The 17,181-nt window shown below is 42.8% G+C and overlaps 1 protein-coding gene across 2 annotated transcripts in view; it reads right to left on the bottom strand.

Moving 5' to 3' along the window:
• Window positions 1-17,180, bottom strand: part of ubr7 (ubiquitin protein ligase E3 component n-recognin 7) — a 33,067-nt gene extending 15,887 nt beyond the window's left edge. For both annotated transcript variants that reach the window (XM_087852609.1, XM_087852610.1), the window contains exons 1-6: window positions 17,044-17,180; window positions 14,407-14,529; window positions 9,222-9,355; window positions 9,045-9,105; window positions 8,736-8,831; window positions 2,397-2,450 (exon numbers count right to left, since the gene is read on the bottom strand). In XM_087852609.1, the coding sequence (XP_087708735.1) occupies window positions 2,397-2,450; window positions 8,736-8,831; window positions 9,045-9,105; window positions 9,222-9,355; window positions 14,407-14,523 (462 nt within the window). In that variant the 5' untranslated portion in view covers window positions 14,524-14,529; window positions 17,044-17,180. The remainder of the gene's footprint in view (window positions 1-2,396; window positions 2,451-8,735; window positions 8,832-9,044; window positions 9,106-9,221; window positions 9,356-14,406; window positions 14,530-17,043) is intronic.
• Between the last annotated feature and the right edge of the window lies 1 nt (window position 17,181).

Here is a 17,181-nt window from a genome sequence, read left to right as displayed (position 1 = left end):
AGGTGGAATGAAGACACAGTTCCAAAAGCAAACACACTTGGTCGATGCTGAGAGTGGTCCTGTTGCTGAGGTTGGTGTCATCCTGTAATCTCTTATGGACTACCTCCAATGCTTCCGTGACTGGGATGCAAGTGAAGAGAGATGTAACGTTGTACGAGACCATGGTTTCATCTGCCTCCATAATTGGTCCACCCCAAGGATCGGGTCCCTCGACACAAACAGAGTAACATAGTGTACGCTGTTAAGTGCCAGGAGGATTGCCCGGATTTATACATCAGGGAAACCAAACAACCTCTGGCGAAGCGGATGGCACAACAGCTACCTCGTCAGGCCAGGACTCTGCAGTCTATTTACACCTACAGGCCAGTGGACACTCTTTCAAGGATGAGGATGTACACATCTTGGACAGGGAGGAACGCTGGCTTGAGTGCGGAGTCAAGGAGGCCATTTACGTGAAAAGGGAAAGACCATCTCTAAATCGAGGAGGGGGCCTAAGGGTACATCTTTCGCCATCTTACAATGCTGTGATTGCAGCCTGTGGCGGGGCGTGGCCTGCGGTGCCGTGCAGAGGAGGCGGGCGCACCTGTACGGCATCCGCAATCACGCCCCGCCGAATTAAATATCGTACTGGGTCCTGTGGTGGTTGTTGTGGTGATAATGTTGAGCGGGCAGCGGGAGAGCTGCAGCTCTGTGAACATTGTGAACAGCAACCGTGAGAGTCAATAAAGTATGCTGCAAAGCATGAATTTGCACCCGGGTCTGCCGTGGTTGTTTACAGTGGTGCCGAAACCCAGGACGGGAGGCACGGCAGATCCACGAGTGGGCCAGCAGAGGGAGGAGCTGGCGAGAATGGTGGCCGAGCTGGCGGCCACGCAGCAGGAGCAGGCGGCGGTGTGGCGCCGCAGGCGGGAAGAGCTGCAGGACCAGACTGAACGGCACCTGCAGAGGATGGAGTATCTGGCGGCGCTGATCCGGTCCTGCCCGACACCACTGCCACCCCCACCGGCGCTCCCTAATGACGCAGGAGTGGAGGAGATCCAGTCTGTGCAGGTGCCCATGCCGGCCCCCAGGTTGCGACCAGCTAGCACGCAGCCTGCCACAGCGCCTGTTCCCACACCTCGGGTAGGAGCCGCTGGGGCTCGGCAGGGCCCGGTGTCCGTTCCTGCGCCCCGGAACAAGGCGGCAGAGCCGGCGCGCGAGGAGCCGGCAGCGGCGGAGCTGGCGCCCGAGGAGCCACTCCAGCCGGGAGAGACAGCGCCGGTGGCGGTGCCCGAGGAGCCGCTCCAGCCGGAAGAGACAGCGCCGGTGGCGGCGCCCGAGGAGCCGCTCCAGCCGGGAGAGACAGCGCCGGTGGCGGCGCCCGAGGAGCCGCTCCAGCCGGCAGCGGCGGGGGCGCAGCGTGGGGAGCTGCTCCCACCGGGAGGGGCGGAGAAGCCACGGGATAAGTCGAAGGTGCCCGTGCTAGGGGAGTCCGCGCCGCCGAAGCCCGAGGTCGGCGGGGTGAGCAGAGCGGCCTCTCCTCCAACAGAGGCCGGTGTCTGCCGGACATCTGCCCAGCCGCCTGCGAGCCGGGGCGCACGACCGTGCCGACTGCGCCGCGTCCACCTGCCACGCAGCCGACCTCCGGACCAGCTTCACCGACGCTGCTGGGTTCGCGGGCGGCCACCTGAACTCACAACTCCCCGTCGCTTGGCCAGGGCCCGGGGGCGCCGTCGGTCCGGGCTGATCCGCTCTCCCGCTCGCGGTGGGGGGAGTAGGTTCGGCCGGATGGTTCCCCGGCCTCAGTCGGGCGATGGGGTGTGTGGCGAGGCGTGGCCTGCGGTACCGTGCAGAGGAGGCGGGCGCACCTGTACGGCATCCGCAATCACGCCCTGCCGAATTAAATATTGTACTGGGTCCTGTGGTGGTTGTTGTGGTGATAATGTTGAGCGGGCAGCGGGAGAGCTGCAGCTCTCTGAACATTGTGAACAGCAACCGTGAGAGTCAATAAAGTATGCTGCAAAGCATGAATTTGCACCCGGGTCTGCCGTGGTTGTTTACACAGCCATTCCCCAGCTCTCTGTGAATGGTACTCATGGCCATTGATCAGTGGTCTTTGATCAGTGGGTTTTGGTCAGTTGTTGATCAATGGTCATGAGAATTTGCATAATTAAGATTAAGGAACTGACCTCCCAGCCCATTGTTCCTTCAGTGGGCTGGTTTCAGTCATTATGCAAATGTACTGTTTATAAGATTGGGGAAAACTGCAGTCAGCTGAGACTGAAGAAGTCACTTGGATGAGTGACAAAACGTTTCTCCCACAAAACGCTACATCCAGATGAACAGAATCAACTTTTGGAGAAGAGTCAGGAGAGGCACACCAGAGAAGTGCAGAAACAGGTAAACTGATGACTCACCCGGCCGTGCAGCCAGTCCTCACACACCACACACTGAATCATCTCATCCTCCACCTGCAGACACAAAAGGCTTAAGTAAAGCGAAACCAGCACAGGAGGAGGAGCTAAAACCATCAGGTGAGACATTAACAGGAGTAGTTATTTACAAGCATACCTGCCAGCGCAGGGAACTATTCCGAGAAGCAGGTTTAGCTAACATATCTGAGTTTGTTAATCCCAAGATAAGAGAAACTCTGATTTTTTGTTCCAGACAAAGCATCGACGTTAACTCTGAGTCAGTTACCGTGATAACAGTGAACTAAACCCAGTCGCTAGCAGGTTTTCTTCAACAAACTCTGAGTTCCAACTCCTCCCTTCTTGCTGCACCTAAAACCAGCTGACTGACACTATGACTCATTTCCTTACATATAGTAAAAGCTGTCAAAGTGCAAAAAGAAGTTAACATACGTTAACTTCACGTTTTTCGTTCACGTTCTTGCAAAATCTGTAACCACATTTGTGTACTAAAGATGAACATTAACAGATTTATTATCAGCTCAGAATAAAATCTATAGCCTCCACCTTGACTTTGTGGATAGTGATGCTGTCAGAATGCCAGTTCCTTTGCAATGTAAATATTTATGGTATGTTACACACTGATCAATGACCAATTGTTTGTCTTATTATAATCAATCATACTGATGGAAAAAATGTGTCACATTTGGATCTTGCAGATAACATGAATATTTGAGTGAAGTTGAGGCTGAAATGATTTTAAGACTCTGAAACTAAACCAAATGTGTTTTAAGTAACATTTTAAATGTAGACTGCAGAGAGTCTGATTGTAATCTGATTACGCTTTACGTTGAAATGTGTTCACTGATTGCGGTTCAGTCATTTAATATCAGACAGCATTAGTGAGGGTGTGTTGTCTTCTAAATCAGGCTGAGCGGGTCAACCCAGGCACACATCAATCTGAACGTATCAAACGGATCACATTTTAGATTCAGTCCCAGACTGGCTCCGGTCATTTCCCAGCTCATCCCACTTGGATTCATCCTATTTTGCATTTATGAGCCATATTGCTGAATACTACCCTGAATTATCCAAAATACGTAAAAGTTAAAACATTTCTAATATGTTTGCCTTTAAGATGAAAATGTGTCATCTATCAGTAAAGATTGATATGAGATCAATGTTCGGCTTTAATGTTCCTAGTGTAAGCAATTGGAATTAGAAGAGGTTTTGTTTAAGTATGTTTATTGAGATTTTTTGATATAAGGGGGGGGGGGGGGGGAAAGACACAAAAGACACACACACAAAAAAACAACAACAACAGACAACACAACAGCAAGGGCAAAAACACACAAATAAGGCAAAAGATTACACTGCAACGACAAAAATACTACTTCAACACTGGCAATAAACAGAAATAAAATGCTAAGGTGGTAGGCTGAATTATTGCCGATCGATCAAACAGGACTTTGTTTTAATACATGATCTAAAAATGGCTTCCACACATTAAAGAAATTACTAAGTTTGTCTGCTAATGTGTACCTAATTCTCTCCATATGCAGTAGAGCAGTCAGTTCTGTCAGCCACATTCTGAATTGAGGCACAATATCCGACTTCCAGAGAGTCAAGATAATTTTCTTAGCAATTACCATTCCGAACAAAACTAGTTTGTGCAGCAGAGCTGAGGTGTAAAAGGGAAGAGGAAGATCCAAACAATGCAGTTATTGGGTCCAGCTCTAATGTGCAATTATAGATATCAGCAAAACATTTAAAAATGTCCAACCAATAGTTATGCAATTTGGGGCAAGTCCAAAATAAATGAGTGAGAGTGAGCCTTCTCCAAGTTTACAACGATCACATGTCGGACTAATAGGAGGAAAAATCCTGTGAAGTTTAGTTTTTGAATAATGAAGTCTGTGAAGCACTTTGAATTGAATTAACTGATGCCTTGCATTTATAGAGCAAGAATGGATCCTACACAGACTCCTCTCCCACACCTCATCTCCAATTTGCAAACTAAGCTCCTCCTCCCATGCCATCTTCAAAAAGTCAGACTTAAAATTTAAATACTCTGAAAAAGCTTTCACAAAACCAGAAACCAACTTTTTAGAATCCAGGGAACTCAGAAGGAGTGTAAAAATTGACCCCTCTTCCGGAAGAGATGGAAAATTAAGGATACTCTGACGAACATAGTTTCTTATCTGTAAGTAATGAAAAAAATGTGACGCAGGGAGAGAGAACTTGTTCTGCAACTGAGTTAATGATGCAAACTGCCTGTCAATATATAAGTCTTTGAGAGTAACAATACCTTTCTGTGTCCAGACCTCAAAAGAGGCATCTAAACATGAGGGTGGAAATGTATGATTACAATATATTGGAGTATGGATCGAAGTGTCTGGTAGAGCACAACCTTTTTTGATCTGACTAAAGATTTTAACGCAGTTCGAAACTATAAAATTATTGACCTTGGTTTGCGGATTAGAGGACGAAAAATGAAGAGCAGGGAGGAAACTATTCTCAACCCCACCACTCTCTATGACCACCCAGGGGTGGGGTATCAGCAGACATGACCTTTTTGTACCCTTCCTGCCTAGCAAGAGTTCTAGCATTTGCAGCCCAATAATAAAACTGAAACAGTGGCAGACCAAATCCACCCTTAAGTTTAGACTTACAGAGATAAACTTTTGATATCCTGTCAGTTTTAAAGCTCCAAACAAATGGTAATACTACTGAGTCGATCACTTTAAAAAATTGCTTATTCAAAAAAACAGGTAAGTTTAAAAACAAATATAGAAATTTAGGAAGGGAAACCATTTTGATTACATTAATGCGACCTACCATGGAAATAGGAAGAGCCCTTCATTTCTCAATGTCTTTTTTCAATTTTTCAACTTGTTCAAGATAATTCAACTTAAAGATCAATTTAGGATCCTTAGGCAAAATAACACCCAAGTATTTCAATCTGTCTGTAATTTTAAAAGGCAAAATTTTCAAAAAAAATCAACATCCAAGTTTGCAGTTAAAGCCACAAACTCACTCTTCTGCCAATTAATTGTATAACCCAGACCATCCCATTACCAAAACCCACCCCTAGTCTGCAGTGCCACTGCATGGGAGTCGGACGCACCTGAGCGGCACCCGCAATCACGCCTCGCCGCCTTAAAGTCTGTGCTCTCTTTGCTGTTGTGTTGTCGGGCTGTGAGCTGAAAAGCTACAGCCGGCTGTATGTGTACAGCAACCGTGTGTGAAAAGTGGTCAATAAAGAGATGCTGAAAAGCATGTTCATGGAAACATCGTCGGGTCTGCCGTGATATGTTTACAATGGAACTTCTGCTCCTGAACCGCACAGTGAAGTCACTTTCATCTTTACGCAGGACTGTAAGCTGTCATCTGTGAGGCGTGAGCAGTATTTGCTTTTAACATGGTTCGCGGTGGAGCTGCTGACATAATGTGGATCCAAAGATCCATAATTGGCCTATCTGGGGCTGAAAGTCTCAGTAAATGCACGGCGTTTTGGCGGGTACACCGGCTTCCGCGAGTGTGACGCTTATTTTGAGTGACGAAATTTTAGTGAAAATTTTCATATCCAAATTCAACAAAGCAATAGGTCGATGAGAGGAACATTCTGTTTCATCCTTTCCTTCTTTCAATAACAAAGAAATATTAGCTTTATATAGCATACGGGGAAATGCTTGAGTATGGAAAGAATGCTTAAACATTCTTAATAAAAGCGGGGCCACGTTTTCAGAGTATTTTTTATACAATTCAATGCCAAACCCATCTGAGCCTGGGGACTTTCCATGGGGGAATGACTTAATAGCTTTCGAAACTTCTTCAATAGTAATATCCGAGTTTAAAGCCTCTCGTGCAGCGTCATTCATTTTCGGGAGATCCAGCTTCCCTAACCAATCAGAAATATTGCCCCAAGATTTCGACATAATCTTCATAATATTCTCTAAATTGCTCATTAATAGCTTTAGGGCTGATTAAAATTTCGCCTGATCTTAACTTAATTGTGTATAGCCCTACTGGCCTGTAGACCTCTCAGCTGCTGAGAAAGAAGCCTATGGGGCTTATCTCCAAACTCAAAATGCTTCTGTCTGATCCTAAATAGCTGATCTGTTACTTGACTAGATAAAATTGTGTTATACTCAAACTTCCTTTTAATGATGTCTTGAAACAAAGCGGGACAAGAGGAGGCCTTGTGGTCCTGTTCTAACTGTGTTAATTCAGTTTCTATTTCTAACAGGCGTTTCCGGCGTTCTTTTTTTAACGAAGATTCAAAAGAAATAATTTCTCCTTGCATTACCAGTTTAAAGGTTTCCCATACAATCGAATCAGAAACGTCTCGATTATCATTAGTTTCCAAGAATTCTGATATTTTCGTTGTCATAAATTGGCAAAAGGATGTCACAGACAGGAGTGACGGGTGAAAATGCCAGTTACCCTGTTGTTTCGTACCACAGAAGTCCAGGACTAAAGAGGTTGGAGAGTGATCCGAGATCAAGATGTGATAAGTTGAGCATACAACGTTAGACATCAATTTAGAATCAAGCAAAAAATAATCTATTCTGGAGTACGATTTGTGCACTTGTGAAAAATAAGAGTAATCTCTACCAGTAGGGTTACACAGTCTCCAAACATCAACTAGGTTAGTAGAACTCAACATATTATTCAGAACAGTCGAAGCGTTAAACAACTGGGAGGTTTGAGTAGATCTATCCAAGTGTTTATCAAGTACAGAATTAAAATCGCCTCCTAAAATTACATGAGTATCAGCGAGACTAGGTAATAAATAAAATATTTGTCGAAAGAAAGCTGGGCTATCAAAATTAGGACCATATAAATTCAATAAAGTAACATGGGTTGCATGAATATGGCCTGTCACCAGAACAAATCGACCATTCTGATCACTAACCGTGGACTCATGTCTAAATGGGACTGTTCTACGGATCAATATAGGCACTTGGGCTAATCAGATTTTTCAGTCGACATTCTGGAGAATGTCGACTGAAAAATCTGATTAGCCCAGGAGCACCTGAACAACCTCTCTTTAGTCAGTTTCATTTGCGTTTGAAGAATTTTTAAAGCATTTTTATCTAATAATGGCAGAAATAATGTAACTCTTTATTAGCGTTACTATTATTGTTGGAATTACTGAAATAATGAAATGGGCATAAACAGACTTGAGGGCAGATCCACTCTGTAGTCTATTGCCATGCGTAACTAATCTCACAGGTACATCAGTGATCTGTCACATTACAGTTTAATTATTTGATTTAAAACCAGATGTAAAGTTAGGATTCACGCTCATCTAATAAAACCTCAAAATGTTAAGGTCAAATTAATGAACAAGGACATTATAATAAAATTATATATTTTATAAACAAACTTTGTTCCACTGATATGATGACAGAGTTGCCCAAACTGATTAAAATGACCCTTTTTTCCCCATCCTGTTTTTATAAATAAATATGAGTCAGCACTGACACATGTTCACATTCCTTTGTCTGCTGGATTGAAATCGCAGCTCTGCTCTCTATTTATCCTTTACCATAGTGAATCATTTGAGGGATTCATTGATGATGGCTGTTTCTACTCACACACATGCGTAACTCAAGAGTCGGCATAGCCAGTTGTTAATTGACTCTGATCAAGTTCTGAAAATGAAACTCGGAATGTATTTTTAAACTCAGAGTTTGCTGAACCTGCTTCCTGGAACAGGCCCAGATTAGTAAAGTACTGATTTGTTTTACTCTCTGAGGATGGGTTAAGGTTTTGTGAAGAAGGACATCATCAGGGTGAAGTTTATCACCAGACATTATTCTCTCATTCTCCACCGAGGCACTTCCTTCTTCTTTATGTCATTAACAGTCTTTATTTCTAAATGACTCAAAAAGGCCTTTAAAACCGACTGCGCTGAGAAAAAAAAATGACAAAAATTATTTTTTGGATTTGAATTTCTCATGTGACACATGTACACACTTAAGGTGTTGCGTTTTTTGGAAAAGTTTTCCCTTTAAAAGAATGGACTATGAAAGAAATGAAGTGGACATGAAGCATGGTTTATCTGAATTTCAGGAGCAGACAGCAACACTTCTAGTTTGATCCAGCTATAATAGCAGTGGTTTCCAAATGGTCTGATTGGTCAGACCCATTTATTTACGTGAAAAAAAGGGGGTAAAAAAAGTACGAGTCCAAACAATATTTTCAACAAGCGAAATATTCACATGGATTTGCGTTTGGTGTGCAAAAGCCTTAGGTCACTGAAACATGCTCATACTGGGTTATAGATCTGTGTATGAGGGTCAGTAGTGGTCTGATTTCTCAGGTGAGAGAGGTTACCTGATCCTCTGGGTCTGGGTACGGTCGGCCGCAGGTGCAGTAAACTCCAAAGAAATTCTGACTGTATTTATTCAGACTGTTTACCTCATCTTTGTCCTGGAACACACACACACACACACACACACACACACACACACACACACACACACACACACACACACACACACACACACACACACACACACACAGAATCAGACACGCTCCCAACCAAGTGATCAGCATCAGTTATCATGGTGATCTGTCAGGTAAACACAAATGTCTGTGCTCTGAGGTACCTCCTGCTAGTGACTCAGGTCAACAAAGACTCACCGGATGGAGTTTACACTGCAGCTCCGAGAACTTCCCGTTTCCACAGTCACAGCGGAAGTTCCTGCACCAGAATAAGAGACAGTTGTATTGACCACGTCACCGTGTGTACTGGTAACTGCAGAAACTGACCAGTAGTTTCTGGTCTGTGACTAACTTATCAATAAAAGCATTGATCACCTCTTAGTGTACAGTTCAAAGAGGTCATGACCTTCGTGACATTTGTAGGAGCACGCCAAACAGATGCCGGCCGCCTCGCTGCCCTTTGGCGTGCAGGTGTTACAGGCATACAGAGCTTGCCGCTTCACATAGCCCTGAGAGAGAGAGAGAGAGACACACACACACACACACACACACACAAACAGTGTTTGTGTTAGGGCTGCTCAATTAATCGAATTTTAATCTCGATTACGATCTGGGCTTTCAACGATCATTAAAAATGACTGAGCTGATTATTAGCCCCTCCCTCGTGCTTTACTCTCGCACTGCTCCATGTGGCAAATCGAGCGCACCTCTCTGCATTTCGAACACGTGTCACAACAATTAAGAGGACCCGAGGGAAGCTCGGAAAGCTAAGCAGAAGTTATTTGGAGAGGAGAGTGACTGCCGTTGGTTGAAAAGAGAGGTAAAAAAACTTCAGTGGTGTGGAAACACTATGGGTTCGCGAAGTCAGACGTGGATCAAGTAGACATAGTGTGTAAACTTTGCTACGGTGTCGTAGCTGCACCACAGAGCAACACTGCAAAGTTCACTAAACATAGATGTTTACATTTTTCATTTATTTTTTATATTGCAAACATTTGCACTGTTATCAGTATTTGCACACTATTTTATATTATTTTTTGACAATCTTTAAAGTCATTATTCAATACATTGTTATTGTTAAATAAATATCGTCAAATAATCGAGATCTCAATTTCAGTGAAAATAATTGTGATGATCATTTTTGCCATAATCGAGCAGCCCTAGTTTGTGTTTCCTGTTTCCAAGGTAACACCTGATCATCAGTCTGATCACACTTTGTAACCTTGATCAATGAACAGCAACACTACGTGTCCACTAATCACTGCTCTCTGAGTTACGAGACAGGGCCTGTAAATATCAGGTGGTGTCAAGGTAACCTGGCTCAGAGCCCATCAGAAGCTGATTGGCTGTTTGACCCGAGTTTGTTTTCGACACATGAACAGCTCCACCCTAAACAATGACTCCACCTTCAAGAAGAGACTTTGGTCGTGTCCAAATTCATGGGCTGCATCCTCCTGAGGACCCGGCCTTCGCGGTCTACGTGGGCCGGGTCCTCAGGAGGTCGGGTAGGCCGGAAGTAAACGGCTATGGAATTGGACGGTCTAGCCTTCTCGATCTACTCCCGCCCTTAATTCAGAGTATTTCCGGTTGTCAGCGCCACAGCACGAAAATCGAAAATGGACCCGAAATCTTTCTCCGTTTTTTGTGTTCATTTTTAATTATCAACGAGCTAACCCACATTCTCGCCTGAAAATATGTTTAAAGTTTATTTTGTGGCCCAGAAAGATTAATAAGAGTAATTTTAAAACTTAGTAGCGGCCGCCATTGCCGGAAACTGGAGCTTGGCTGGGCCGCGCTATGAATTCTGGGATATGGTGGGCCAAGAAGGACACACCCGACCCATCCTTCAAATTCGGGGAAAAGGAGGACGCATTTGTCGGCTGCATTTGGAGGAGTCTACGAATTTGGACAGCCTTCGGCGCGTCGCTGTGACGTAATCGGTCTACAAATGCGGCCTCAGGAGGATGCAGCCCATGAATTTGGACACGACCTTTGAGTTCATCATCTCTCTCTTCTCCTTTTTCACCCTCTCCCTTGTTTTTTTTTTTTTTCTTTCATCACCATGAATCAGAGCATCATACTATTTCTTATGTCTGGTCACCTGAGGTCTGCACTACAAGGAAGGATTTATTCCAGTCCAGGTAACTTCAGAGATAACCCTGAATCTTCTGTACTATAAAGATGGTTCACTTATTCTTAAGTTGAACCAACTTTTACTTTTTTCTTTTTTTAAACTTACGTATTTACAGATGCTAATTTACAGATTAGAGATTAACAGCTATGACATCACCACTTACTGACCGATTGGATCTCTGGAAAATAGCATCACTATTGCTAGAAGATTCCTAAGCTTTTTATATATTATGTAACGTCTTTGTGTTTTTCTAATGAGCATCAGTAAATAGATAATAAATAATAGATGGAACTCTATTTTTTATTTTAATTTTCTCTGTTAGCAGCAAACAATTTTCGAACAGTTTCATTGTTCATTAATTAATTTATATCTGATCCTAAAACAGAACACCTACACTGTACCTGCTGACTTCAAATCAGATCTGTACACAGGCTATGTTTGAATTCTATTTTTCTATTTAACCTTTACCCTCTTCAAAAGTTGATTCTGTTCATCTGGACGTAGCGTCCAGATGAACAGAATCAACTTTTGGAGATTTACTTACCTGGATGATTGAGAATGCATCAAACCTTTACCCTCAAACCCATAATCAGCAGTAGATGATAGACTGACCCTATCATCGATCATTTTTAAAAGAGAGATTTATTTATTTATTTGCCCATGAGTAAATTTGCTAATAATATTGGTTGAAGCTAAGAGAAGCAGTTAACTGAAAAGTAATGGCTGTTTTTAACAGCACCCTCTTCCAGCTGCAGATGCAAATGCAGCAATTCATTTACTGAAACTCATAACAGAAAGAAAGAAAGGCAAGTAGCCTATGTTCAGAAAAAAGCCCCAAACACTTTATTTACATTTAAAAAAAAAAAACCACAGTGATGGGGAGGGAAACAAGGAGAAACTATAACCATGTTTACAGGTTATTTAATAGTCGAGGCGTCGTTTGAAGCTTGGTAATATCCTAAAAGACGCAGGAATAAGTAGTAGGATTTAAGAGTGTAATAACGGACAGAAGATGGCAGCAGTCCATCTACAAGGATGCCAGCTGCCATTAAACGCCAAAGAAGAAGAAGAAGCAGCAGCAGTCTTCGGTATCGTATGTCCAAATTCCGGTATTTGTGTCCAAATTCAGGGGCCACAATCTTCGGAGGTGGCACTTATAGAGATTGACAGACCACGTGACTTTTGCGCATTGCATGCCGGGAACTCGTGGCAAAACAATCCAAGTACCGCATCAAATGCAAGCATTTGCAGCACCACGAAACGTTCATTCTCCCGTTCCAATACATTCTTGCTTTTTCTTTGGCCCCCAAAAAGGTATGTACAAAACGAAGGAGAACAATGCCGGTCCGTACAAAGACAGACTTGATGAAAAGTCAAAGAAAAGATACGAGGAAAAAATCAAAGGAGTGAAAGGGTTAGACCCTTACGAGCACACAGAGTGGACAAAAGACGTTGGCGTGCTGCCCAACTTTCACCACGCTCATATTTATAATTATACGGTTCTTGGAGTGAGTGCATACACTCGTGAAGTTTTTAGTAACTTCAGGTCACTGCAACAAACCCAGGTACAGTTTACCGAAGGATGGGTACAGGACCTTGAAATGCACCGTGTAGAACGAAAGACCATCGTACGTATCATAAGTTTACCAGTCTCACAAATCGTCTTCATAAATACACATTTGTTAACAGTTTATTAATAGGACCTTTGAGCCCAACGGTAATTAATTAGTAGTGGAAATAATTTCTGGTATACGTTACAAAAATGTAGCAGTGACAATAATATTGTATGCTGTAATCGTACTGGGCAATTAGTGATACAAAACAACTGTTTTATCCTGTAAATAAAAGTATATATTTTTGTCAATGTACCATGGTAATAACAGAAGCAAAACGCAATATTCTGTCAGGACAATTCACTATTTATGCACAATAAACAAAGGAGCATAGCGCGACAATTTCTGTTCAGCGACAGACTTGCTTGTAACCTATATCACCAATTATATTATGAAAAATGACGTATTAACTACAACAGAAGACTGACCTTTGTGGAAATGCTTGGAGCAGACTAACATGTGAGCTGGAGTGTTCTGGGACGTTGTATTTGGTCTTCGAATGGCTGCAATCCAGGCCATCCGTCGGCTCTTTGTTACTTCGGAAACATGACTTGAACAATTTCTCTTCAACGACGTAATCCGATAACAACCAATCTCTTTACCCGTTGGCTTCCCGTGGCTGTCATGCGACCGGCTATTGCAGTTAATAATACAACAGCTTCTTGCCATTTTTTGTGTTTCTTTTTATCGCTGTGTAACTGATTTCAATTGAAAGCCTGCGTGCGCTAGTACCTCTTGCCACGAGTTCCCAGAATCCTTTGCGGTTTTACCCCTGAATGATGTCACATTTTCAATCTCTATAGGCCAATTACATTACAGCGACACGACGAGACTCCTCCAAATGAGGCCCCCCTTTCGCTAGATTTGAAGGATGGGTCGGGTGTGTCCTTCGTGGCCCAATCTATTCCAGAATCCATAGCGCGGCCCAGCCACTTAGTTTTAATATTAGTCTTTCTGGCTCACAAAATAAACTTAAGTTATTTTCAGGTGAGAATATAGGTGTGTAAACTTAAAATATCTGGTTGATTTATCAGGACATCACTTATTTGCAAAAGTGCTCCGACATTTTCGGAGACATCTGTTACCCACCAGCTTGATAGTTAGCCAGGAGATTCAAGGCTCACTAGAGCCGGCGAGAACAGCAAACTCCCGGCACATTGTTTTCAAACCCCCACGGTCTTTTGCTACTCAGGCTAAACACGATATATAAGTCACTCAGATAACTTTAAAATGTTATTGTTTGGCTTTTTTCAGTGCTTTATTTGTTCCTATTTGTTCATTTGGCTAAGATTAAAGTTATAGTTTTCACACAGCTGAATAAACGTCAAACAGAAAACTGATTAAACAGAAATGTGAGATGGTAGAGAATTTACTACAGTGTCCAGTTATACTTTAGATAGCAAGGAGCAGAAGGCTGAGTTTATTAAACTCCACCAAGGCAATCTACAAATATTATTAAAAGTTTGATAAACTACTATCTTGTCATTATTTTTGGTTAGCACATACCTTACACACTTCAAGCTGTAAGCTAATTATATTTATATAAGAACAGATGCATGTTGGTGCAACAAGATGTACATTTTACGTCCAATGGATGCATGATCTGATTAGTCGACTAATAGCGAAAATAATCAGTGACTAGTCGATTATCAAAATAATCATTTGTGGCAGCCCTACCGTGAATGATTATATTGCACCACCCAGCAAAAAGTCTCCGCAAATATATCACCTATTTGGACTGAAGATTGTCGGCTGGAAAATTTTTACATATGCCCAACCTTAGTGGGGATGTTTTGCCAGATGTTTTACTCACCTGAGGATAGGAGCAGTGGTCAGAGTCACTTCCTGCCAGCACAGCTGAAGCTTCTTCCTCTAGCTCCTCGTCTTCCTCCAGAACATCAACCAGAGACACCGTCTGTTCCTCACACATCCTCCTCTGCTCAGGTACACAAATAGGTCACCATGGTGAGGGGCAGAGCAGTAAGAATTACTGGCTAGACACAGATCAATATACAGTTGCTGATACAATAACAGTGATTACCTGTTCCTGATCAGCTGATCAGATGGAGCTGTGACAGTAGCAAATCCTAGAATAGTTTATATCCAATAAAAACTACAACTGCACAAACAGAAATGCAGCAACAACATTGGCCACATACAGACTTGACATCATAGGTATGCAGACATTCACCTCAGAGACCAAATCAAGTCAAGTAATTTACAAATGTAAACAGAATACAATTTCACTGTCTGCCTGGAGATTTTTGTCTGAATTAATCATTTGCTCATAGGCGGTCTTTTAACCGATGAGGTTTCTCTTTATCACCCTCCGTCCTGCTATATCGATGATTGATTAGAACAGCAAGCCAGTCTTACAGTCGACCTTAATCTTACAGAGAATGTGATGATTTTATGCATAATTAAAGTCAGTAATATATCCACAAACACAACAAGCTGAAAGTCAGTGAATGCTGCTTGGTTTGCAGGCCTGAATGTCACGGCACAAGCAGGATTCACTGCACTGTTAATGTTAGCTATGTTATATTGCTGCCTCTGTTCGGTAGTGATGTGCGATACCACTGATTTCCTTTCTGATCCGATACCAAGTAAAATCCAGGCTGGCATCGACGATACTGATCCGATACCGATACTCTGTACAAAAACTTAATGTTTCATTGTATTTCATAATACAATATAGAATTGTATTATGTAATTGTAATAATAATATAATAATATAGCTTCACAATGATTACAGGACATCAGACTACTTGTTCTTATTGCTTAATGATGCAGAATAATCATATAGAAATAAAAAACCTGAAGTTGTGTGCTATTTGAGCATGTTGCCTGCCTGCAGCACTAAAAGACTCCGTGAGAGACGTCTGTCTCGCCCTAGCAGCACCTGTCCCTCTCCTCCTCTTCAGTTCGCCTCAACATAAGCTCATCATATTCTGTGATATGATTTACTCTGAGGTGTTTGACCAGGGTTAGTGGTGTTGCCACAACACCTCACTGTCTTGCCACATGTATCGCAAACCCCGTCTTGGCTGTTTGTGGAGGTAAAATATGTCCACACATGACTTTGTTTACGCTCAGCCATTGTTGTAAGTGCGCACGCCAGGTGCAGTGTTGCCAACTTAGTGACTTTGTCACTATATTTAGTTTGAGTTTTCAGAGCCCCTTAGCAAATTTTTTTCTAAAAAGCGACTAGCGACAAATCAGGTGACTTTTTCTGGTGTTATTGGAGACTTACTTATGACAACTTTTTGACGTGAAAGCGCGTATCGCTCTTCTCAACAAGCAGCGGGTGCTGCTGTGGGCAACTCGCCCGTGCCAAAGCACTCACGGGCAGAAAATAGTCCTCCCCCAGCTGCTATCAGGGCAGGAGATGTTCCCACCTATGCGTCCAAACTGCAAATGAATCGCGTATGAGTGAAGCCTCTGCTCCCGCACTGACTGTAACGCAATCAGTTCTTCTTTTACTGTTATGTTGTTTTGTGGATCACAAGGTTTAAAACTACTTAAACACAAACACACACAAAGTAACTCCACCAGAGTGCCTATTTCGGGTCAATTTTGCCGGTCCAAGCGCAGATAAAGGAATAAGGTTGGAATTGTGACATTAAAAAAAAATCGCTAAAAAATAATAATAATAATAATTTGTAATTCGAAATAAATTCTAAATGCATTTAGGACGTTTTTTTTACTCAATTTATGTCTCTTCTTTTTTCTCCTACAACGTGGGTTACAATGATATTAGCATGACCAATTATGCAAATTACGCGATGACGTCGTTTAGCGACTTCTAGAGACTTTTAGCATAGCCAATAGCGTTTTTCCTTACTGAGGAGTTGGCAACACTGGCCAGGGGCTGCGACACATTTATACAGCCGTATTTCGCATATGACTATGAAAGGCGTAAGAGGAAGTAGTTTCTTCCAATTTAGACGATCCGAATGATATAGTTTCTTACCACTGTGTTCCTGTTAATGAAAAACTACAAATTTACCCCAAAGTACTAAAATATCGATATTTTAATATGAGAATCGATTCTAGAACATAAATTACTGGGATCGGAACAATCGATATTTCAATGTCGATCCGCGCACCACTAGTACGTAGTCAGCGAAGTGCGCGTACTACGAAGCGTACGGTCGCTGGATTGGGATACAGCTATAGTCAGGTTCAACGAACTCAGATTTTTAGCTGAGCCTGAGCAGTGGTTCCTGCCATCGAAGTGTAAACAACCAAACAAAAAACAAACAGCTGTGACGTCAAGCTCAACAAACACTCACAAGCTTCAGAGCCGCAACAAGGAGCTGTTAACGGGGACAATCAATAAGCATGTTAACCGTTAGCGCCAGTTAGCATCAGCCAGCATCCTGGGTAAATACGAACGGGCAGCGTGCTTAATGCTAAGGCTGCTCGCTCTGAGAACAAAAACACTCACCGATCTAGGGTCAGATTGCTCCGCTTGACTGTGAACTAGTCGATGAAGCACCAATAATAAATAATCAAGTCCGATGTTCTGATGTGTGTCATCGAGCTGCTAGCTACCGTTAACCAATGACAACTTCCGGTTCACTTC

Source organism: Neolamprologus brichardi, chromosome 15, assembly GCF_056152115.1.
Source record: "Neolamprologus brichardi isolate AB-2024 chromosome 15, ASM5615211v1, whole genome shotgun sequence".
Classification (NCBI taxonomy): domain Eukaryota; kingdom Metazoa; phylum Chordata; class Actinopteri; order Cichliformes; family Cichlidae; genus Neolamprologus; species Neolamprologus brichardi.
The sequence above is the reverse complement of the archived record's forward strand: the minus strand, read 5'-3'. Positions and strand labels throughout refer to the sequence as shown.